Consider the following 24,798-nt stretch of genomic DNA (forward strand, 5'->3'; position numbering starts at 1 on the left):
GCTACTCTCTGTTTATCAAATATGCATAGTCACTTTAACTATACATTCATGTACATACTACCTCAATTGGCCTGACCAACCAGTGCCCCCCGCACATTGGCTAACCGGGCTATCCTCATTGTGTCCCGCCAACCACCACCCGCATAGTCACTTTAACCATATCTACATGTACATACTACCTCAATCAGCCCGACTAACCTGTATGTAGCCTTGCTATTGTTATAGCCTCGCTACTGTATATAGCCTCGCTACTGTTATTTTTCACTGTCTTTTTACTGTTGTTTTTATTTCTTTACTTACCTATTGTTCACCTAATACCTTTTTTGCACTGTTGGTTAGAGCCTGTAAGTAAGCATTTCACTGTTGTATTCGGCGCACGTGACAAATAAACTTTGATTTGATTTGATTTGTCCCTTCGATGTGGATAGGGGGGTACTCCTTCTGCAGTTTCCTGAAGTCCACGATCATCTCCTTTGTTTTGTTGACGTTGAGTGAGAGGTTATTTTCCTTGCACCACACTCCGAGTGCCCTCACCTCCTCCCTGTAGGCTGTCTCATCGTTGTTGGCAATCAAGCCCACTACTGTTGTGTCGTCTGCAAACTTGATGATTGAGTTGGAGGCGTGCATGGCCACGTAGTCGTGGGTGAACAGGGAGTACAGGAGGGGGCTGAGCAAGCACCCTTGTGGGGCCCCAGTGTTGAGGGTCAGCGAAGTGGAGATGCTGTTTCCTACCTTCAACCCCCTGGGGGCAGCCCGTCAGAAAGTCCAGGACCCAATTGCACAGGGCGGGGTTGAGACCCAGGGCCGCAAGCTTGATGATGAGCTTGGAGGGTACTATGGTGTTGAATGCTGAGCTGTAGTCAATGAACAGCATTCTTACATAGGTATTCCTTTTGTCCAGATGGGATAGGGCAGTGTGCAGGGTGATGGCGATTGCATGGTCTGTGGACCATATGGCGGTATGGGCGGTATGGAAACTGAAGTGGGTCTAGGGTGGCGGGTAAGGTGGAGGTGATATGATCCTTAACTAGTCTCTCAAAGCACTTCATGATGACAGAAGTGAGTGCTACGGGGCGGTAGTCATTTAGTTCAGTTATCTTTGCCTTATTGGGTACAGGAACAATGGTAGCTATCTTGAAGCATGTGGGGACAACAGACTGGGATAGGAGGCGATTGAATATGTCCATAAACACACCACCCAGTTGGTCTGCGCATGCTTTGAGGACGCGGCTAGGGATGACGTCTGGGCCAGCAGCCTTGTGAGGGTTAAAACGACATATCCTTGAGTCTCTGGAAAAGAAAACCTCCCAATCCACTCCTGAGAGAGACCAAGTCTGACAGGTAACATTTATCGCCACTTTTCAACCTGCTTGACAGAGAGAGAGAAGGAAGAGGCTGTGGAATGAGCAAGTGGATGATAAAATATATGAAAACCGTGGAGCAGGTCCTAATGGAGGAAGGGGTCAAAGTGCACAGGAAGTGGCTAAAACGCACTCCAACTTTTACTGTGTCCTGAGATTTATCTCCACATTTCACATCTCCACTCATCACAGAGAGAGGGAGAGAAAACGAGAGAGAGAACGCATCCTTCCCCTTTATCCTCTCCCGCCACCTCACCACAAAGCCGTTAATGAGAGAAAGCCAGACGGCCAATGTATAGAGTTAGAATGAGTAGAACCGACATTCTCATTTAGTGCTATACATGAACTGTGTTGGGTGGACTGGCAGACATATTGGGTGTATCATTTGGAATACAAATGGGACATTGTATAGTGACGCCATGTTGGATTTTGATAAATACCTTGGATTTTAGAGCCATGTTTTTATGTCCGTTCTGCAGACTCTATTACTGAATATATTGATGTGATGCTGAAGTAAGCAGTAGACATGTACGGCTGTCAGACAGAATATCCAAATATACTGACTATGAAACAGACTCACCAAGGTGTGATCATACTAAAAGTCTGTTGATGCTCCTTTCCAAAGATTCTGCCACAACTTCTTTGTTTTAGATTGCTGCTAAAGCGTACATACATTCTAGAATTCTGCTGAAGCTCTCTTGTTTGAAAATTTTGCCAATGTTCTCTCATAGAACTTTGCTGAACTTTTTAAGTCTACAATTCTGTTGAAGCTTTCTCATTATGGAATTCTGTCAACATTGTCTCGTATAATTCTGATCAAATTCTACTGAAGCTTTCATATCTAGAATTTTGTTGAAGCTTTCTCATTATAAACTCTTCCAATGTTCTCATAGAATTCTGCTGAAGCTTTCATGTCTAGAATCTGACTGAGGCTTTATTGTTCTAGAATTCTGCTGAAGCATTCTCATTTAAGACTTCTGCCAAAGTTCTCTCATAGAATTCTGCTGAAGCATTCTCATTTAAGACTTCTGCCAAAGTTCTCTCATAGAATTCTGCTGAAGCATTCTCATTTAAGACTCCTGCCAAAGTTCTCTCATAGAATTCTGCTGAAGCATTCTCATTTAAGACTTCAGCCAACGCTCTCTCATAGAATTCTGCTGAAGCTTTCTCATTCAAGACTTCAGCCAACGCTCTCTCATAGAATTCTGCTGAAGCTCTCTCATTCAAGACTTCAGCCAACGCTCTCTCATAGAATTCTGCCGAAGCTTTCTCATTCAAGACTTCAGCCAACGCTCTCTCATAGAATTCTGCGGAAGCTTTCTCATTCAAGACTTCAGCCAACGCTCTCTCATTGAATTCTGCGGAAGCTTTCTCATTCAAGACTTCAGCCAACGCTCTCTCATTGAATTCTGCGGAAGCTTTCATCCCTAGAATTCTGCAGAAGCTGGTTGGTTCTGCATGAGCCCATTTGAACTGTTTCTAAAGTCAGCGGTTTTAACAACACAATAAAAGAGGATAAGAAAATACATTTCAGAAACATAACATCGTATTAGTCTCCATGTAAAATCACATTTTATTATGTCAAAAATAAAACGAATCAACTTACAGTAGACTTTAAAAATATATATATTTCCAATCATTCAGATTTGTACTCAGATTTCTGTTAAGGTCACATTTGTCTGTGAATCTTGGAGTATCACTGTATAACAGTACAGGTATAGAATGATTATAAGGCACATTAACAAAAAAACTAAAATGGTTAAATCCCTGTAAAACAACACATTCATTTATTTAAGTATTAACAGTTCAAAACGTATTTTAAACTGAATCAGCACCATAAAATACATGTAGTGGCAGTTTATGTACCAAACATATGTGCAACTACAATAACGTACAGTACAGGAATATTTAAGCATATTTGCACTATATCAGTAACATAGCAGTTGAAGCAGGTTGCAACAATTACTCATAAAAAAGCAGCTACTTTTCTGTATTAAATAATCACCCCAAAAAATGTTAATCCACAATTACATATGTGAACACAGCAACAACAACAACAACAGAAACATACAATACAGAGAACGTGAAACAAGGCTGCATTCCACAGTAGTGAATTATGTCGTCAGTTAGCACCATTCAAACCCCATAGGCTGTCTGGAGAGCCAGGACTGAGGCCTCTATTCAACACACACACAAACACACACCAACGGAAAGGGGTCAGGACTTTGAAATGTGATCCCACACTTGAGGTCAAGCCCACTGCACCTGTATGGTATATTCACAGTCTCCATAGCCACAACTACAGGGTCTCCATAGCCACAACCACAGGGTCTCCATAGACACAACCACAGGGTCTCCATAGCCACAACTACAGGGTCTCCATAGACACAACCACAGGGTCTCCATAGCCACAACCACAAGGTCTCCATAGCCACAACTACAGGGTCTCCATAGCCACAACCACAGGGTCTCCATAGACACAACCACAGGGTCTCCATAGCCACAACCACAGGGTCTCCATAGACACAACCACAGGGTCTCCATAGCCACAACCACAGGGTCTCCATAGACACAACCACAGGGTCTCCATAGACACAACCACAGGGTCTCCATAGACACAACCACAGGGTCTCCATAGACACAACCACAGGGTCTCCATAGCCACAACCACAGGGTCTCCATAGCCACAACAACAGGGTCTCCATAGCCACAACCACAGGGTCTCCATAGCCACAACCACAGGGTCTCCATAGACACAACCACATGGTCTCCATAGCCACAACCACAGGGTCTCCATAGACACAACCACAAGGTCTCCATAGACACAACTACAGGGTCTCCATAGCCACAACTACAGGGTCTCCATAGCCACAACCACAGGGTCTCCATAGACACAACCACAAGGTCTCCATAGCCACAACTACAGGGTCTCCGTAGCCACAACTACAGGGTCTCCGTAGCCACAACTACAGGGTCTCCATAGCCACAACCACAGGGTCTCCATAGCCACAACCACAGGGTCTCCATAGCCACAACCACAGGGTCTCCATAGACACAACCACAGGGTCTCCATAGACACAACCACAAGGTCTCCATAGACACAACTACAGGGTCTCCATAGACACAACCACAGGGTCTCCATAGACACAACCACAGGGTCTCCATAGCCACAACCACAGGGTCTCCATAGCCACAACCACAGGGTCTCCATAGACACAACTACAGGGTCTCCATAGACACAACCACAGGGTCTCCATAGACACAACCACAGGGTCTCCATAGACACAACCACAGGGTCTCCATAGCCACAACCACAGGGTCTCCATAGCCACAACCACAGGGTCTCCATAGCCACAACCACAGGGTCTCCATAGACACAACCACAGGGTCTCCATAGACACAACCACAGGGTCTCCATAGACACAACCACAGGGTCTCCATAGCCACAACTACAGGGTCTCCATAGACACAACCACAGGGTCTCCATAGACACAACCACAGGGTCTCCATAGCCACAACCACAGGGTCTCCATAGACACAACCACAGGGTCTCCATAGACACAACCACAGGGTCTCCATAGCCACAACCACAGGGTCTCCATAGCCACAACTACAGGGTCTAGGCATAAGTTGGAATGGTATCATATTCTACCTGTAGGTACCAGAGTTGAAACAAGACCAACATGCCTCGGCCCCTCTATCCGTAACCAGTATCATTCAATTGCAGGCCATAGAGTTTTATAGAGGGCCCACTTGCCACAAATCCTATTTTAGCATCGACATCACCATTGAGGAGTTACACCTTTTGAAGTAGTCAACTTGGTGGGACTTTTTCAGTCACAGAAGCCATTATGGCAACGATGCAAATATGTGCCATCTGTCTAACGCTATGGGCCGGCCTCAGCTGTTTAAAGAGATTCTCCGGTAGTTTTGTATACTTTTTTGCCAGTAGTTCTGAAAGTAACATTCAAGAGCCATAAGTGGTCCATGAAAACTAAGTCACATACAGTACGTGCTCTCTCTCTCTCTCTCTCTCTCTCTCTCTCTCTCTCTCTCTCTCTCTCTCTCTCTCTCTCTCTCTATCTCTATCTCTCTCGCGCGCTCTTTCTCTGCTGTGTCCGCTGAGCCGTTGGGCCCACCCTCCAACCTCATTGAATAACTAGGCACGCCTCTTGCTAGCTGTCACTCAAATGTGAGGGGCTGAAGCTTATTGGCTAGAACTCAAATTGCTAGGAGGCTGGCCCACGGGGGGGAGAAATGTCAGGAAAATGGCTTGGCACAGCTTCAAACTAGGAATTTCTGGCTAATTGAGGCAAGACAGTAATTCTGCTCATAGATTATGCATTTATGAACTACACATTGACACATCCAGTCCAAAGTGGGAGGGTTACAAAATACTTTCTTATTCACCAAAGTGCCGGAGCATGTCTTTAACCGTGATGTTTTCTTTACAAGTCTGTCTTCAAAGTGTGAACAGTGTGACCTTTTCAATGAAGATCTCACCACTGACGGCTCGTACCACAGAGACATGCATCGATTACACACACGCATGCCAACACACACACACACGGTACTGCCAGGGTGGTGTTCTGAACACGTAGGTAAACAGTACCATGTTAGATTGTTTGATTGATTAATGGTTCCCTGCTCTGAAGGGTTGGGAATGTGGGACTCAGGAGTTCTGAGAGCTGGGCTGTATGTTTTCTCTGTTCTGACTGGGCCCATATCAGCTCTTATCCCAATACTGGGGGCTCTGCCTGGGGGCCAAGGTCTCTTCCTGGGGACTGCCTGGGGGCCAGGGTCTCTACCTGGGGGTCAGGGTCTCTTCCTGGGGTCTGCCTGGGGGCCAGGGTCTCTGCCTGGGGGCTTCCTGGGGGTCAGGGTCTCTACCTGAGGGCCTCCTGACCTAGGGGTCAGGGTCTCTACCTGGGGGTCAGTCTCTACCTGGGGGTCAGGGTCTCTACCTGTGGGCTGCCTGGGGGACAGGGTCTCTACCTGGGGGTCAGGGTCTCTACCTGGGGCTGCCTGGGGGTCAGGGTCTCTACCTGGGGGTCAGGGTCTCTACCTGGGGGTCAGTCTCTACCTGGGCGTCAGGGTCTCTAATTGGGTGCTGCCTGGGGGACAGGGTCTCTACCTGGGGGCTGCCTGGGGGACAGGGTCTCTACCTGGGGGTCAGGGTCTCTACCTGGGAGACAGGGTCTCTACCTGGGGGCCAAGGTCTCTTCCTGGGGGACGGGGGACAGGGTCTCTAACTGGGGGCTGCCTGGGGGTCAGGGTCTCTAACTGGGGATCAGGATCTCTACCTGGGGGACGGGGGACAGGGTCTCTAACTGGGGGCTGCCTGGGGGACAGGGTCTCTACCTGGGGGCTGCCTTAAATCATAATCTGTAAAACGTGAACACAACTGCAGATTACTCCTTTAAATCAGAATCTGTAAAACGTGAACACAACTGCAGATTACCCCTTTAAGTCAGAATCTGTAAAACGTGAACACAACTGCAGATTACCCCTTTAAATCAGAATCTGTAAAACGTGAACACAACTGCAGATTACCCCTTTAAGTCAGAATCTGTAAAACGTGAACACAACTGGAGATTACTCCTTTAAATCAGAATCTGTAAAACGTGAACACAACTGCAGATTACCCCTTTAAGTCAGAATCTGTAAAACGTGAACACAACTGCAGATTACCCCTTTAAGTCAGAATCTGTAAAACGTGAACACAACTGCAGATTACCCCTTTAAGTCAGAATCTGTAAAACGTGAACACAACTGCAGATTACCCCTTTAAGTCAGAATCTGTAAAACGTGAACACAACTGCAGATTACCCCTTTAAATCAGAATCTGTAAAACGTGAACACAACTGCAGATTACCCCTTTAAATCAGAATCTGTAAAACGTGAACACAACTGGAGACACTTGGTCATTTATGAAAAAAGAATGTCTGATAACTAACTGTACATTATTTACAGTCAGTTATCTACTGCACCATCATTTTGTAGCAAACATAACGCTGCCTCCATTAATGTTTACATGTTGATGTTTGTGACGTCTACGTTTGCCACACTCATGCACAAGGGCAAGCTGTTGAAATCAGTGTAAGCCTCACATTGTGTTTGAATTATTGTTTAACAGTTCAAACCAATTTCAAGTTTGATGATGTATGGAAATGTTAACAAGCACCAGGTTTGGAGTTAGTGTAAAGTTTGAAACCAGAGACTAGTTTACGTCACGTTTGGTACATTGTCATGACGACGCACACCTCAAGCACCCAGGGAGGACAACAGACATACACCTGACACAGGGATTTGTGTTTTACAATGAACCTAACAATAGAGCTGCAACCTGCTTCACCCAGATAGCTCAGTTGGTTCATGGAGCGTCGTTGGAGCAAGGTGTTAAAGACACTGGGTTGTGGATTCCACTCACATATACAGTACTTAATACACTGGATGTGGTTAACTGTAGGACGACAGTAACTTAAGATACATCTAATTTTCTCTTAAGTTACACCCCCACCACTGCACTGTCTCCAACATTGGATCCTCAGGAGAGAGACGGATGCTACATGGGCTGTCCAAGGCCTTCAGGTGAGCCTGGGGAATAGTGGGTCTCCTATCGTTAGCTTGATCATTTCAATGTAGAACTACAGTACCTTACAACGGCTCCTGGCTAGTTTTAAATAACAACAACCGCCAAAAAATGACAATGACATCAACAAACAACAACAAAATGCAAGTACACATAGTCTATCGTGGAACTAAGGGACAAATCCTAACTTGAGATCCAAACGTGTAACCAAGACTTAGCTTCTGGGTTGACGTCAATGCGGAATTCACGTTATCTCAAGACATCAAGTTACGGTTTGTCCCTAACAGAAGAAACCAGGGTCATGTTCATTACAGCACACAACGGAAAAACGTTTTCAAACGTTGCAACGGAAAAAAGAAAATGAGCGTTTCTTATTGAACAAGTTCAAGTAGTCCCTACCTGTTTCAGTCCATCTGGTGCCTAATGAACACGACCCAGGCCTCTTGGCCCAGTCTAGTGAGTGGCCAGCCAGTGGCTTGGTGAATACAGGGCCAGCTGAGCTAAACACAAGAGAATATGCAGTCCCACTTTATCTGGATAGTCACCTACAGATCTCCATACTCAGACTACGTACAAACTACCATTTGGATGTATTACATGTCAACTGCACCTCTGTTAACATGCAATAACAAAGTACTTACAGGTCTTTCAATGTACGTGTGTGTAAGTACTGTATGTATGTCACAGGTGGCTGGTGGCACCTTAATTGGGAAGGATGGGCTCATAGTAACGGATGGAACAGAATAAATGGAATGGTTTCAAACACATCAAACATTTGATAGCATTCCATTCACTCCATTCCAGCCATTATTATGAGCAGTCCTCCCCTCACCAGCCTCCTGTGATGTACGTACATTCTATCTATGTAAGTAAGGGAAAGGGGGATACCTAGTCAGTTGTCCAACTGAATGTATTCAACTGAAATGTGTCTTCCGCATTTTACACAACCCCTCTGAATCAGAGAGGTGAGAGGGGCTGCCTTAATCGACATCCACTTCTTCGGGCCCCGGGGAACAGTGGGCCTTGCTCAGGGGCAGAACAACAGATTTTTACCTTGTCAGCTCAGGGATTTTATCCAGCAACCTTTCAGTTACTGGCCCAAAGCTCTAACCACTAGGCTATCTGCCACTCCAAGTAACATAGAATTACTCATATTCAGCCACCCTAGCTGTATTCTTAGATTCGGCGTGTGCATTTGAAAATCGGACATGTTCTGATAGTTCACTGAGCATCTATAGACAATCTGACAACAATGAACTTTCCACATAAAGTGTTATCACATATGTTAACGCTAATGTTAAATCACACTGTACAACAAACGTTGACGCGACAGGCTACCCACCGAGAGACTCCCCAGACTTCGAAGTCCCTCGCTTTGGTTTACAGCAATAAAACAAGTTAAAGAAGGTTTTCAAGTCTTCATGACAACAGCAAGCTTATGATCCCACTTGAAATGGTCTCTGCACTCATTTCCACTTCTTTCTCCAAAATTGAATGTCCTATAATTAATAATAAGAATATGAATAATTCAGTAAAAACATCTGTAACTCTTTACTTAAAGCCTGCCGGCATAAAGACCTGCCATGAAACCCTTACAATATATTTGTACCATCTCCTGAAGCAGGCTAAATAACAGCCATTTTGAGTCGGTTAACATGCTGATACATAGTGCGACATATCATATCATAAGCCTTATTATAACACATTATAAAGGCTCATTCATGCTTATAACGACTTAACAAGCATTATACCCGCAAGCTTAAAGTCAAGTGTTACAGAAGGATCTAAAATCGTAGCGCTAGGTGAAGTGTGTGTCTGTCTGTGTACAGTATGTGTGTGAGTGCTTTCATCATTAACTCTTGTGGGGTGTTTTGTTGGCGTAGAAGTCTCTGCAGGTGTCACAGCAGCGCTGGTACCACCTCATGTCCTGGCACAGGTTCTTCTCTCGGATCACACGGCAGTACACAGTCCACTGGTCTCCTGTGCACTTGTAGGTCAGAGCAGCTGGAGAGAAACAGGGGCACAGGGACACAGAGGAACAAGGGCACAGGGGCCACGTCAACAGACAGAGAAACACAGTACACACATGTGCACCCACTTATGTACACACACACACACACACACACACACACACACACACACACACACACACACACACACACACATACACACACACACACACTCTCTCTCTCTCTCTCTCTCTCTCTCTCTCTCTCTCTCTCTCTCTCTCTCTCTCTGTCTCTGTCTCTGTCTCTGTCTCTGTCTCTGTCTCTGTCTCTCTCTGTCTGTTTCTGTCTCTCTCTCTCTTTCTGTCTCCCTCTTGCTCCCTCTCTCACAAACACACACACACACAAGCACACACAAACTATGTTACCTAATCTGGGGGAGGTGATGGTGTTGACGTTGACTTTGTCATTGCAGGCCTCCTGGTGACAGGGCCGGTAGGTGGGTGGTCTGAACACCACGGGGCAGTCATTACCGTGGCGACCTGTCACTCTGTGCATACATTGGACCACTCTGGACTGCAGGCCCTTTCCACAGGATGACGAGCACTGGAAAGATCCAATCACTTGAGTTACTTTCTCTTCCAAACTCGAGAGGAAGTATTTTGACATTGAGAGCCATTTGTAACAGTCTTCCATGTCTATGTCCTAGACTTTTTAGGACATAATCACTTCCTAATACGTTTACCCCTCACATTTTAGGTAATTGTAATCTTCCATAGACCTAGTGTGCATCCCAAATGGCACCCTACTCCCTATATAGTGCACTACTTGTGACCAGAGCCCTATGTACCCTGGTCAGAAGAAGTGCTTAATATAGGGAATAGGGTGCTATTGGAAACACATCCCTATTGTTTATAGGGGGCCAAATCACTTCATGACTGAATGTGAGAAGAGACTGGACCTGAATAACAGATAAAGGTGTAGTGTGGTATTTACTAGTGGTGAGATAATCCCAAACAGGCCTAATTACAGATGGAGGCTGTGTTCTATGTTTGAATAGACTGATTTACGAGTCCTAAATACCCTGTCAGAGTGCTTCGTCTCAGTAGTAATATATGCTCTGAGGCTAAGATCCATCTCTGTCCTCAGGCTCTTCCCCTAGCTCCTATCTCTTCAGTGATCACATATCTGAAAGGACTAGATAGGTCTAAGTAACAGTATAGGTGTGACCACCACTTTGGCTAGGGGATGGAGCCATCACCATATAGCTTAGACCTACCCAAACCAATCAGATCTGTGAAGAACGAAGAGGTATGGGGCTTGGAGAAAGGACTGGAGGTAAGAGGCTTGGAAAAGGGGCTGGAGGTAAGGGGCTTGGAGAGGGGGCTGGAGGTAAAGGGCTTGGAGAAGGGGCTGGAGGTAAGGGGCTTGGAGAAGAGGCTAGAATAAGAAGCTGAAGGTAGGGGCTGGAGGTAGGAGCTGGAGGTAGGGGCTGGAGGTAGCTGGAGGTAAGGGGCTGGAGGTAGGAGCTGGAGGTAAGGGGCTAGGAGAAACCAACATGGAATGGGGCCAAAGAAAGAGGACTTTGATATTCTAAGCTTGGAAACACCAGAGGCGACAGACAACGGATTCCCATTGTACACAGGCCTGTGCCTTGGCAGCCAACAGCTATAGCCTCGTCCAATGATTAACACTGAACAACAGTGGTTCCCAGGCCCTCGATTCAAGCGGGCGGATTTACTATTCGCTTCACAGAGAGGCAATTAGTGGAAGCCATTTCAATAGCTATTGTAAACGGCCCGGTGTTCTACCAAAGGACTTGTTGACTTGACACTGCTCTCTCCTTACTGCTGTGAGGAGAGCTGAAACGATCCGATTATCATGATCCCACATCTCTATAGGTAATTATAATGATTCTCAAAAGGTTTTTTCACCAAGCTTTCATTATCGCTGATGAACATGATCACAATGAGATAAGTCTATGAGATAAGGCCCTGGAGAGACACACACACACAGAGGAAAGCACGCACATACTGCCAAACACAGACAGACACACACACCACTGCTAAAACACAAACAAACTAATTAAAACACAAACAAAGAGCCAGAGAGAACATTATCTGAAACATCATTAGGAGACAAGCTGATGGGGACACGATCATAGCAACACTCCCATAAGACTTTACCTGTATCCCAAATGACACCTATCCCCTATAGAGCCCATAAGGCTTTGGTCAAAAGTAGTTCACTATAAAGGGAACAGGGTGGCATTTGGGATGCAGCCTAGCTCTAATATCATAGCCACCTCCCTCGAGGCATGACCTCCTCATAACTCACAACAACACCACAATTGAATCAGCAGCTTATCTGAATGCTATTCTAATACATGCTAATAGACTCATGGTCTGATAGTGGTGGGAAGAGAGGAGATGAGGTGAGCCGGTCAGTTTATTGTCCAGCGTTGGGGAGTGGGACAGAGGAGTCATTTGAGGACTTTAAAGGGGCAATCAGGGATTCTAAGAACAACAACAATGGACACCACACCACTTATCTGAGTCATTCGTTTTAAATTCCAGAATTCCCCTTTAACATCATTAGGAGAGAAAATTAGGTAAAACATTCAGGATGGTTAGAGGGTTGGGGGGGAGTAACACAATTAGCACAGGGTCAGAACAACACACCAGATATAAGCCCGGCACTAAATGGCGGCCAACAGTTATTTCCTGTTATTAGATTTCCAAAATGAGAAACTGACCAAGACGCTGGCACCTGAACGTCCTTTCATCAGGTACGTGACATAGAACTTTTCAGACAGAAAATGGGTGGCATGGTGCAAAGTGAAACCCATCCCCAGCTTTCTCCACCATTCCCAGCTTTCTTCCCCAGCAACATCTCCCCCAGCCCCATCCCCAGCTCTCTCCCAGCCCTATCCCCAGCTCTCTCCCAGCCCTATCCCCAGCACTCTACCAGCCTCATCTTCCCCAGCTCCATCCCCAGCTTTCTCCCAGCTCCATCCCCAGTGCTCTCCCAGCTCCATCCCCAGCTCGCTCCCAGCCCCATCCCCAGCTCTCTCCCAGCCCCATCCCCAGCTCTCTCCCAGCCCCATCCCCAGCTCTCTCCCAGCTCTCTCCCAGCCCCACCCCCAGCTCTCTCCCAGCCCCACCCCCAGCTCTCTCCCAGCTCCACCCCCAGCTCTTTCCCAGCTCTCTCCCAGCTCCATCCCCAGCTCCACCCCCAGCTCTCTCCCAGCTCTTTCCCAGCTCTCTCCCAGCTCCATCCCCAGCTCCATCCCCAGCTCTCTCCCAGCTCCATCCCCAGCTCTCTCCCAGCTCCATCCCCAGCTCTCTCCCAGCTCCATCCCCAGCTCCATCCCCAGCTCTCTCCCAGCTCCATCCCCAGCTCTCTCCCAGCTCCATCCCCAGCTCCATCCCCAGCTCCATCCCCAGCTCCATCCCCAGCTCTCTCCCAGCTCCATCCCCAGCTCTCTCCCAGCTCCATTACAGAACACCTGACAGTCCGATCAGAGGCTCCTCTACTAGGTGTGTTAACAGGGAAAGGTCAGTGTCGGGTGGCTTTCATTTAAAAGCCCTTTTAAAAAGCCTGTTAGAATATGTGGAGGTAGAGGAACAGTAGTCAGTGGCTGCGTCCCAAATAGCACCCTGTTACTTACAGTAGTGCACTACTTTTGAACAGAGCCCTATGGGGCCCTGAACAAAAGTAGTGCACTATATAGGGAATAGTTGTGCCATTTGGAACACACAGTGTTGTGTAACTGGAAAAGAACACCTTGGGAAGATTAAAGGAATTCCGGCAGCAGCTCTGTCAGAATGTCTAAATGCCGGACTGAAGTCCCTTCTCAGTGAGAATGGTGAGGTAGGGTGCGTCTCAAATGGCACCCTATTCTCTTTATAGTGCACTACTTTTGAACAGAGCTGCATGTGCCCTGGTCAAAAGTAGTGCACTGTATATGGCAGTGTTTCCCACGTCATCGGAGCCCAGGGAGCAGTTGTTGTTGGGGGTTAACTGCCTTTCTGTAGTGCTCCTGAATGAAGGGATACTTACTACTAACAGTGTGTGTGTGTGTGTGTGTGTGTGTGTGTGTGTGTGTGTGTGTGTGTGTGTGTGTGTGTGTGTGTGTGTAAACAAGGGGAGTGTGCAACTTCTTGGAATAAAATGCAGCTCTGTAATAGCCAGTTTGGATTAACAAACCCCCTCTAGAATGTTCTGATGAAGGATTAGTGGAGATTACTGTTAATGAGAACTGGGCTATGGCGTCTACACCGTCTGCACACACAGACAGACAGACAGACAGACAGACAGACAGACAGACAGACAGACAGACAGACAGACAGACAGACAGACAGACAGACAGACAGACAGACAGACAGACAGACAGACAGACAGACAGACAGACAGACAGAGACACACACACACACACACACACACACACACACACACACACACACACACACACACACACACACACACACACACACACACACAAACCTTCAGATGTTCTCCAGCTTGTCTGATGATGACTGAACCAGATGTGCTAACGCAGCCCCCTCACAGAGCTCCAGGTAGACATTGTACCGATCTAGGATAAGCTTACCCTGCGCCTTACTTTAAGTCCTTACTTTAAGCATCAGGGACGGAAACTCAAAACTGACCTTAGATCAGTTTCATGGAGAAACTTAATCCTATTCCCTCATGTGGAATCATAGGTAGAAGTTGTCCCTAGCCACTGATACATTCTAATAGTTATGGATAGGATTGGAAATAATGCAATCTGATCCTAGATCTGTGGTTAAATAAGGGCAGATGAGAGGGGTGGACGCACCTTCCTCAGCATCCTGGGGGGAAACATACACTCACTGTCTCCAGTTCCACACAGGGAGAGAAATGTAATGGTCCTCCCCCTGACCTGCTGTCGTGACCCCGAGACTTAGACCTGGCGCCTCGGGTTGGAAGTCGGCTCTAAAACCTCCTAAAGAATTGCAGATCAAGGATCAGATTGCATTCACCCCGATCCCAACCTTAACCGTTAGAATGGTGAAATAAGATCTGACCCTGTATCAGGCAGCTGAACATGACACTCCATATGATAAATGACATGCATGTCAAAAACAGACTGACTCAGTTTGTAGGATTGGGAAATGGAGACGCGCTGCTGATTTTCAGTTCGGTAAACTTGTTTCCAAGACCGTTCCTTGAGTACAACCCAGCCTTTTCACTTATTTGATTTACCAGTAAACTAATACACTAGATCTGACTGGGCAACTAATCATCAGGCCCCTGATTAGTTGAATCAGCCAGTGCTGGAATCAATGGAACAGGTGGAACTGGGGTTCATCGAGGAGAGATTTGGCAAAGACTGTCAGATAACACTAGTGTAACTAAGTTGGAATGGCCAGGTTACCTCCATACAATGCAAATCACTTCCCTGTGCTTTGAGTTGGAGTAGTTTTTATCATAATGAACTGGCTGAATACAGTGCTTTAACAACTGTGTGATAATGACGTACCCTAACCATTAAGACATTTTGACATACAACTAGCAAGTACTGTCACCATCCCTAAAATCACTATGCTGATTGGCTGACAGCCGTGGTATATCAGACAGTATACCACGAGTATGACAAAACACTTATTTTTACTGCTCTAGTTACGTTATTCTGTGTGGAGTATTGTAACCGCCCATATAGTAGCTTTTTAGTTCCCCTTTGGGGAGGATATCTTTACAATTTGTACATTTATTAACTAAGATATGGGTGTTTTAATTCCTGGCAGTACATTACAGAACAGAACAGAGCAGCTGAATGAGTTAGTTGAGGTTACAATCACACAGGATATGTCCCAAATGCCATCCTTTTCCCTATATAGTGCACAACTTATGATCAGGGTCCATAGGACTGTAGTCAAAAGTAGTGCACTATATAGAGAATAGGGTGCCATTTGGGACTCATCCGTGAGAGGAAACACTTTGCATTACTCAGAGCTTTCATTCATCCTGAACTCTCAGCTTTGAAATTATCTCTAAAGAGACAAGCAAACAAACAGAATGATTAGTGAACATGTTTTGTAAATGGAGGGTTTTTGCCCACTGCAGAGCCCAGCAGACGAGTATATAGTTCAGCTCGGAGGATGACGCAGCTCCAGAGTAGCCGACTGGCGCCTACTGTAGTTCAAAGTGTTAATAAGGAGGTTTGCTTGTATGTACCATCCCGGTCTGAGGACTTTACTGTGTGTGTGTGTGTTCCTTCATGTGTCTGTGTGTAGTACGAGTACAGGAATAAAGGTTGCCACCTCTCCCCTCACAGCCAGCCACAGCAGGCAAGGAGGTCAATTACATTTCAGGAATTAAACTACACTGTCCATTCTCATCCACAGGAATTGAAATGGACTTGAGCCTGTTTCTATTGCCCTGCTCTAGTTAGACAGATGGGAAGAGAGACTGGTGGCTGGGAAGGTGTGAGGGCCAAGGTGCCTTAGTCCATTCCTCCAGCAGAGAGAGCGTGAGAGTGTGTGTGTGTGTGTGTGTGTGTGTGTGTGTGTGTGTGTGTGTGTGTGTGTGTGTGTGTGTGTGTGTGTGTGTGTGTGTGTGTGTGTGTGTGTGTGTGTGCACTATAAAGGGAATCGGTTGCCATTTAGAATGCAGGCAGACAGTGATGCAGGTGCAGTCGGGCTATCTGTCAAGATGCCCACATCAGGACTGGCACAGCGTTGGCACCATGTTGGCATCACCTACACCGCTGTGTCACAGGGAGGGATTAATCAATTGGAAGGGGGCATCTGGGGTGAGAGTCCTCTCCATCTCTGTAAATAGATATTTGATTAAAAAGAGAGTGTGTGTGTTTCATTTATGTGTGTGTATGGCCCATACCTTGGACCAGTCCCCAGTCTTCCACTCGTAACATTTGGAGTGGTCCTCACAGGGCTCCTGGTCAGCAGGCTGAGAGAGGGGGTCACAGCTCCCCTGGGGGTTGGTGCACCTCACTATCCTCCGACGGACCCCACTTCCACAGTCTGAAGAACACTGGGGAGAGGAGGGAGGGAGAAGGGAGAGGGAGACCAGGGGAGGGAGGGAGGGAAGAAGAGATTGGAGGGAGGGAAGAAAAGGGGGGAGAGAGGGAGGGAGATGGAGACGAGGGAGAGAGGGAGGGAGAGGAAGAAGGGAGATGGAGACAAGAGGGAAAGGGAGAGAGGGAAAAATTGGAGTTGAGGGAGAGGGACAAAGGGAAGGGACATATAGAGGAGAGAAAAGGGAACATGAAAGAGGGAGGAAGAGGTGGAAAATAATTACAGTAGAGAGGGAAGAGAGGGGATGGAAAAGGAGAAGAAAAAGAGTGGAGGTAAGATGAGGTGAGAGGAGGAGTGTGAGGTGGAGGAAGAGAGGGAGAAGAAGAGGGAGGTTAGAGTGATGTCAGGAAAAAGAGAGGGAGGAACATGAAGTGAAAAGAAATATGAGGATAGAGAGAGTGTGTGAGAGGGAGTGAGAGAGAGAGGGCAGAGAGAGTGTGTGAGAGGGAGCGAGAGAGGGCAGAGTGTTACTCATTATAGAAGCCTCCTGTGGTGGTTCATTAGCTCCCCTCTCCAACCCACTCCACCTCCTCTTCAGTGGAGCGAGGGGAGAGAGAGAGAGAGAGAGACAGAGAGACAGAGAGAGAGAGAGAGACAGAGAGAGAGAGAGACAGAGAGACAGAGAGAGAGACAGAGAGAGAGAGAGACAGAGAGAGAGAGAGACAGAGAGAGAGAGAGAGAGAGAGAGAGAGAGAGAGAGACAGAGAGAGACAGAGAGAGAGACAGAGAGACAGAGAGAGAGAGAGAGAGACAGAGAGACAGAGCGAGAGAGAGAGAGAGACAGAGAGAGAGAGAGAGAGAGAGAGAGAGAGAGAGAGAGAGACAGAGAGACAGAGAGACAGAGAGAGAGACAGAGAGAGACAGAGAGAGAGAGAGAGACAGAGAGACAGAGAGAGACAGAGAGAGAGAGAGAGAGAGAGAGAGAGAGAGAGACAGAGAGACAGAGAGAGAGAGAGAGAGACAGAGAGAGACAGAGAGAGAGAGAGACAGAGAGACAGAGCGAGAGAGAGAGAGAGACAGAGAGAGAGAGAGAGAGAGACAGAGAGACAGAGAGAGAGACAGAGAGAGACAGAGAGAGAGAGAGAGACAGAGAGACAGAGAGAGAGAGAGAGAGACAGAGAGAGACAGAGAGAGAGAGAGAGAGACAGAGACAGAGAGACAGAGAGAGAGAGAGAGACAGAGAGAGAGAGAGAGAGAGAGAGAGAGAGAGAGAGAGAGAGAGAGAGAGACAGAGAGACAGACAGAGAGAGAGAGAGAGACAGAGAGAGAGAGAGGTGACAGATGTCTATATTATGCAGTTCTACTGCAGCGCTGCTCCTACATGATTCTGCATCAAACTTTGAGGAAAGTCAGTGGTTTACTATTTCTCTCTCTCTGTGTCTCACTCACACGGGCACTTGCATAGACACGTGGACACACACAGACGTGAGGAAACACTCAAACACGCATCCACGAATAGTCGCATAGAGCACACCCCACCCCCACCACAACAGACCTTGGACCACTCAGAGGCCTCCCAGGCAGTGAGGCAGTGGCGTCCCTCGCAGCCCTGCAGGGCGGGGGGTTTGCCCCCCTGGCAGTACAAGTCCCGTGTGTGGATAAGGGATCCGTTCTGCAGCTGGTACACACAGCCCACCTCACGCAGCTGGAGACCCTTCCCACACGTCACCGAGCACTGGCCCCACTCCCCTGTCACCCACCTGGAGAGAGAGAGAGATGTGGAGAGGGGGAGAGGAGAGAGAGAGGGACGGGGAGAAAGATAAAGAGGGAGAGAGAGGGAAAGTGAGAGAGAGAGATGTGGAGAGGGGGAGAGGAGAGAGAGAGGGGGAGAAAGATAAAGAGGGAGAGAGAGGGAAAGTGAGAGAGAGAGATGTGGAGAGGGGGAGAGGAGAGAGAGAGGGAGGGGGAGATGATTTGCATTTGTATTTATTATGGATCCCCATTAGTTCCGGTCAAGACATCAGCTACTCTACCTGGGGTTTATTATGGATCCCCATTAGTTCCTGTCAAGGCAGCAGCTACTCTTCCTGGGGTTTATTATGGATCCCCATTAGTTCCTGTCAAGACATCAGCTACTCTTCCTGTGGTTTATTATGGATCCCCATTAGTTCCTGTCAAGGCAGCAGCTACTCTTCCTGGGATTTATTATGGATCCCCATTAGTTCCTGCCAAGACATCAGCTACTCTTCCTGGGGTTTATTATGGATCCCCATTAGTTCCTGTCAAGGCAGCAGCTACTCTTCCTGGGGTTTATTATGGATCCCCATTAGTTCCTGTCAAGACATCAGCTACTCTTCCTGGGGTTTATTATGGATCCCCATTAGTTCCTGCCAAGACACCAGCTACTCTTCCTGGGGTTTATTATGGATCCCCATTAGTTCCTGTGAAGGCAGCAGCTACTCTTCCTGGGGTTTATTATGGATCCCCATTAGTTCCTGTCAAGACATCAGCTACTCTTCCTGGGGTTTATTATAGATCCCCATTAGTTCCTGTCAAGGCAGCAGCTACTCTTCCTGGGGTTTATTACGGATCCCCATTAGTTCCTGTCAAGACATCAGCTACTCTTCCTGGGGTTTATTATGGATCCCCATTAGTTCCTGTCAAGACACCAGCTACTCTTCCTGGGGTTTATTATGGATCCCCATTAGTTCCTGTCAAGGCAGCAGCTACTCTTCCTGGGGTTTATTATGGATCCCCATTAGTTCCTGCCAAGACATCAGCTACTCTTCCTGGGGTTTATTAAGGATCCCCATTAGTTCCTGTCAAGACATCAGCTACTCTTCCTGGGGTTTATTATGGATCCCCATTAGTTCCTGTCAAGGCATCGGCTACTCTTCCTGGGGTTTATTATGGATCCCCATTAGTTCCTGCCAAGACAGCAGCTACTCTTCCTGGGGTTTATTATGGATCCCCATTAGTTCCTGCCAAGACAGCAGCTACTCTTCCTGGGGTTTATTATGGATCCCCATTAGTTCCTGCCAAGGCAGCAGCTACTCTTCCTGGGGTTTATTATGGATCCCCATTAGTTCCTGTCAAGACACCAGCTACTCTTCCTGGGGTTTATTATGGATCCCCATTAGTTCCTGTCAAGGCATCAGCTACTCTTCCTGGGGTTTATTATGGATCCCCATTAGTTCCTGCCAAGACAGCAGCTACTCTTCCTGGGGTTTATTATGGATCCCCATTAGTTCCTGCCAAGACAGCAGCTACTCTTCCTGGGGTTTATTATGGATCCCCATTAGTACTTGCCAAGACACCAGCTACTCTTCCTGGGGTCCAGCAACATTAACATTTCATAACACTTTTCACAACACATTAAGTGTGTTCCCTCAGGCCACTACTCTGCTACCACAGATACACTACCAGTCAAAAGTTTTAGAACACCTACTAGGGTTTTCTTTATTTTTTACTATTTTCTACATTATAGAATAATAGTGAAGACATCAACACTATGAAATATGGAATCATGTACAGTAGTAACCAAAAAAAGTGTTAAACAAATCTAAATATATTATATATTTGAGATTCTTCAAATAGCCACACTTTGCCTTGATGACAGCTGTGTACACTCTTGGCATTCTCTCAACCAGCTTCATGAGGTAGTCACATGGAATGCATTTCAATTAACAGGTGTGCCTTCTTAAAAGTAAATTTGTGGAATTTATGTTCTTCTTAATGCGTTTGAGCCAATCAGTTGTGTTGTGACAAGGGGGGGGGGGGGGGGGTATACAGAAGATAGCCTTATTTGGTAAAAAAATAAGTCCATATTATGGCAAGAACAGCTCAAATAATCAAAGCGAAACGACAGTCCATCTTTACTTTAAGAGATGAAGGTCAGTCAAGACTTTGAAAGTTTCTTCAAGTGCAGTCGCAAAAACCATCAAGAGCTATGATGAAACTGGCTCTCATGAGGTCCGCCACAATAATGGAAGACCCAGAGTTACCTCTGCTGCAGATGATACATTCATTAGAGTTACCAGCCTCAGAAATTACAGCCCAAATAAATGCTTCACAGAGTTCAAGTAACAAACACATCTCAACATCAACTGTTCAGAGGAGACTGTGTGAATCAGGCCTTCATGACGGAATTGCTGCAAAGAAACCACCACTAAAGGATACCAATAAAAAGAAGAGACTTGCTTGGGCCAAGAAACACGAGCAATGGACATTAGACCGGTGGAAATCTGTCCTTTGGTCTGGAGTCCAAATTTGAGATTTTTGGTTCCAACCGCTGTGTCTTTGTGAGACGCGGTGAGGGTGAACGGATGATCTCCGCATGTGTATTTCCCACCGTAAAGCATGGAGGAGAAGGTGTTATGGTGTGGGGTGCTTTGCTGGTGACACTGTCTGTGATTTATTTAGAATTCAAGGCACACGTAACCAGCATGGCTACCACAGCATTCTGCAGCGATACTCCATCCCATCTGGTTTGGGCTTAGTGGGACTATCATTTGTTTTTCAACAGGACAATGATCCAACACACCTCCAGGCTGTGTAAGGACTATTTACCAAGGAGGAGAGTGATGGAGAGCTGCCTCAGATGACGTGGCCTCCACAATCCCTCGACCTCAACCAAATTGAGATGGTTTGGGATGATTCGGACCGCAGAGTGAAGGAAAAGCAACAAGTTCTCAGCATATGTGGGAACTCCTTCAAGACAGTTGGAAAAGCATTCCAGGTGAAGCTGGTTGAGAGAATGCCAAGAGTGTGCAAAGTTGTCATCAAATCAAATGGTGGCTACTTGAAGAATCTCAAATATAAAATATATTTTGAATTTGTTTAACACTTTTTTGGTTAAACAAAGAGCAGTTTGAAAATACAGTCTGAAATTTCAGCCTCTTCTGGTGGGATGGAGTTTTGGCCTGGTGACATCACCAGTAAATTAGTTAATAAGAAGAACAAGAGTTCCAAACCTCTCTTCTGAAAACAGCTAGTTCTCAGTTTCCCACTCCCCACTCAGTCCTACAGTCCTACAAAATTCTTGCTTGAGTAATTGCTCTGTGCTAAGAAGCTATTTTAGCCATTTTAATTGAAAACAATCACAGTAAGGTACTTAATTGTTACCTGGAAATGATTGATGTTGAGATAAAAATGGCTGCATTGGACCTTTAAGTGTTCTCTGTGTTAAACGAGTGGTTCGCTATGCAACACAAAACACAGACATAAACTGAGCAATTGAAATACACTTAATTTCTCATTCAAAACAATAAACAGCGCCAACACACTATACTCCTAGTATTAAAAACCACCAAGCATATTTTGTAAACTACGATGTCACCAATGAAGTAGTGTTGACTAATCCACTGGGTCGTGATCAGTAGGGCACATCGTAGCAAAACGTTTTGAAACAGAAAAGGAAAAAGAACCTTTCTTATTGGACCAAGTCCAGGTAGTCCCTCCCCAGTTTCAGAGCATCTTCTTCCAATTGGTGCCTGATGAACATTACCCTGTAGATGTGACAGAGTTTGGGGTTTGGGGTTTACAGCACCAGGCCTTGTGAAATGAGGTCGGAAAGAGTTACAGCCAAACACCTGGGGCCTCTGGAAAACTGGGCCTCTATTTTCCATGTGATGTAGTAATAAACTAAAGGAGTAGATGGAGAGGTCCCAGTCTGTCTGTCCATCTGTCTGTCTCTCTGTCCGTCTGTCTCTCTCTCTGTCTGTCTCTCTGTCCGTCTGTCTCTCTCTCTGTCTGTCTCTCTGTCTGTCCGTCTGTCTCTCTGTCTGTCTTTCTGTGTGTGTGTGTGTGTGTGTGTGTGTGTGTGTGTATGTGTGTAGTGTGCATGCGTGTGTGTGTGCATGTGTGTGTGTTCTGCTTCCATGTCCATGTCTTTTATCCCTCCTCCTCTTCCTTTCTTTACAGCAACGTCCTGATACTGTCCACTTCCATTCAATATTTGGCTGTACCTAACAAGTTCTGCCTATATGGTAGAGATGCAGCTGACTGATCCACTGAATGGATGCAAAGGGGAAAGGGGCTAAGAGACTGCAGAATATATCCACATCAATGTATGTCTTAGAAACGTATAACTGGGCTGGCTCCAAATACAGGGAGTCTTTGTCTACGTCCCAAACGGCACCCGGTTAGTGCACTACTTTTGACCGGGTCTCGGTCACATGTAGTACACTATTAGGGAATAGGGGGCCATTTGGGGCAGGTCCTTTTTCTGTTGCCCAAAAATATATACAATGTCTATGGGGGCTGTCGTATAAAGTCAGCAACGTATTGACAGAATACACTCAAGAATAATTTGAAAGGAATCTTTTTCAATGAAAATAAAGTTAAATTAACAGAAATATGGAACCCCGTGCTCAACTTTCCAGCTAGAATATAGATGGGCTCAAATTCTAGAATCTTTAGAATCTAGATTCTAGAGGCTAAAATCTAGACAGAGTGAAACCACAGTTCAGTGAGTGTAACATAAGGGGATTTGTAGCCTCACTCCTCAGCCTGAAATGTGCCCACTCACGTTGACTAATAGCTAGCTTTTTGGTGGCACAACTGACTAAAAACATTTCAGGAGGGCAGTCACATGAATCTGTGAGGCAGAGGTCCCAGTTGCTTGTCTCGGTGTGAGCTGAAGCGGGAGGAAGTGGAATGGCTCTCCTGGGGAACTACAGTCGTTCCGTGTATTTGAACCAATCCTGAGCTAGCACACCTGATTCAACTTGTCAACTACTTATCAAGCCCATGTTTCCGTGAATCAGGTGAGCTAGTTCAAAGCCTCAACAGAAGTCTCTACCCTGAAGTTTGAGTGATATACAAGTACATTAGTGGGAGTCAGTGTGAGGCCGGTTCAATAGGCCAGACGGCACTCTGCCTTTTATGTGGATAAGGTAATAAGGCACTTTAAACCACGTACATCTCGCACCCTATTCCCTATATAGTGCACTAATTTGACCAGTGCCCTATGGAAGTAGTGCACTACATAGGGAATAGGGTGCCATTTGAGATACAGCCCAGTTTCTTTGAACAGAGAGATCAGTGGTCTGGTTTAAATGCATCAGCAGTACAGCTCAGAAACATTCCTTGCTGCACGTTCCTCTAATGTAAAACTCTGCCTGAGTAGGACATGAAACACTGTGCATGCTGACAGGCACTCGACTGCACATGTATTCTGGATCCTCCTTCTATAGCCAATTCAACTCAATGGAGCTATTTTGTTATAATCACTCAGAAACAGGATGATGTAATATTTTCATCATTCTGTTTCTCATTCAACTATTCCTGATACAGTGTGTGTGTGTGTGTACATGTGTGTGTGTACATGTGTGTGTGTACGTGTGTGTGTGTGTGTGTGTGTGTGTGTGTGTGTGTGTGTGTGTGTGTGTGTGTGTGTGTGTGTGTGTGTGTGTGTGTGTGTGTGTGTGTGTGTGTGTGTGTGTGTGTATATACCCATGATTATAAGTGTATGTGTGCATGTGCTTGTGTTTGAAGTGTGTCTCACCTGTACTGACAGGGGTGTGAGTTGCAGCGTCGTACTTGGGGTAATGGCCTGTTCTCTGGTTGGCAGAGGCTGTCATTCACCAGAGTCATGCTCTTATTGACCAGCCTCATACAGGACACCACTGTCCTCCTCTCTCCTGGAAACACACACACACATGCACACACGCACAGTTATAATCTGAGGTATACAAACACAAACAAATGACATTGAGAGAGAGAGTGAAAAAAATAGAGAGAGAGAGCGAGAGAGAGCGAGAGGGACAAAGAGAGAGAGAGAGACAAAGAGAGAGAGAGAGAGAGAGAGAGACAGAGAGAGAGACAGAGAGATGCTGTCTCAAAAAACCTTCAAACTGTTTTACACACACTAAACACAT

General features: G+C 46.3%; 1 protein-coding gene across 1 annotated transcript in view; it reads right to left on the reverse strand.

The window, feature by feature from the left end:
• Positions 1-6,176: 6,176 nt before the first annotated feature.
• The window catches only part of adamts17 (ADAM metallopeptidase with thrombospondin type 1 motif, 17), a 177,456-nt gene continuing 158,834 nt past the window's right edge, over positions 6,177-24,798 (reverse strand). The window contains exons 17-23 of the mRNA XM_039000368.1: positions 24,426-24,561; positions 18,474-18,678; positions 16,782-16,934; positions 10,328-10,505; positions 9,811-9,957; positions 6,567-6,664; positions 6,177-6,386 (exon numbers count right to left, since the gene is read on the reverse strand). Coding sequence (XP_038856296.1) covers positions 6,177-6,386; positions 6,567-6,664; positions 9,811-9,957; positions 10,328-10,505; positions 16,782-16,934; positions 18,474-18,678; positions 24,426-24,561 — 1,127 coding nt within the window. The remainder of the gene's footprint in view (positions 6,387-6,566; positions 6,665-9,810; positions 9,958-10,327; positions 10,506-16,781; positions 16,935-18,473; positions 18,679-24,425; positions 24,562-24,798) is intronic.

Source organism: Salvelinus namaycush, chromosome 1 (genome assembly GCF_016432855.1).
Source record: "Salvelinus namaycush isolate Seneca chromosome 1, SaNama_1.0, whole genome shotgun sequence".
NCBI classification, from domain to species: domain Eukaryota; kingdom Metazoa; phylum Chordata; class Actinopteri; order Salmoniformes; family Salmonidae; genus Salvelinus; species Salvelinus namaycush.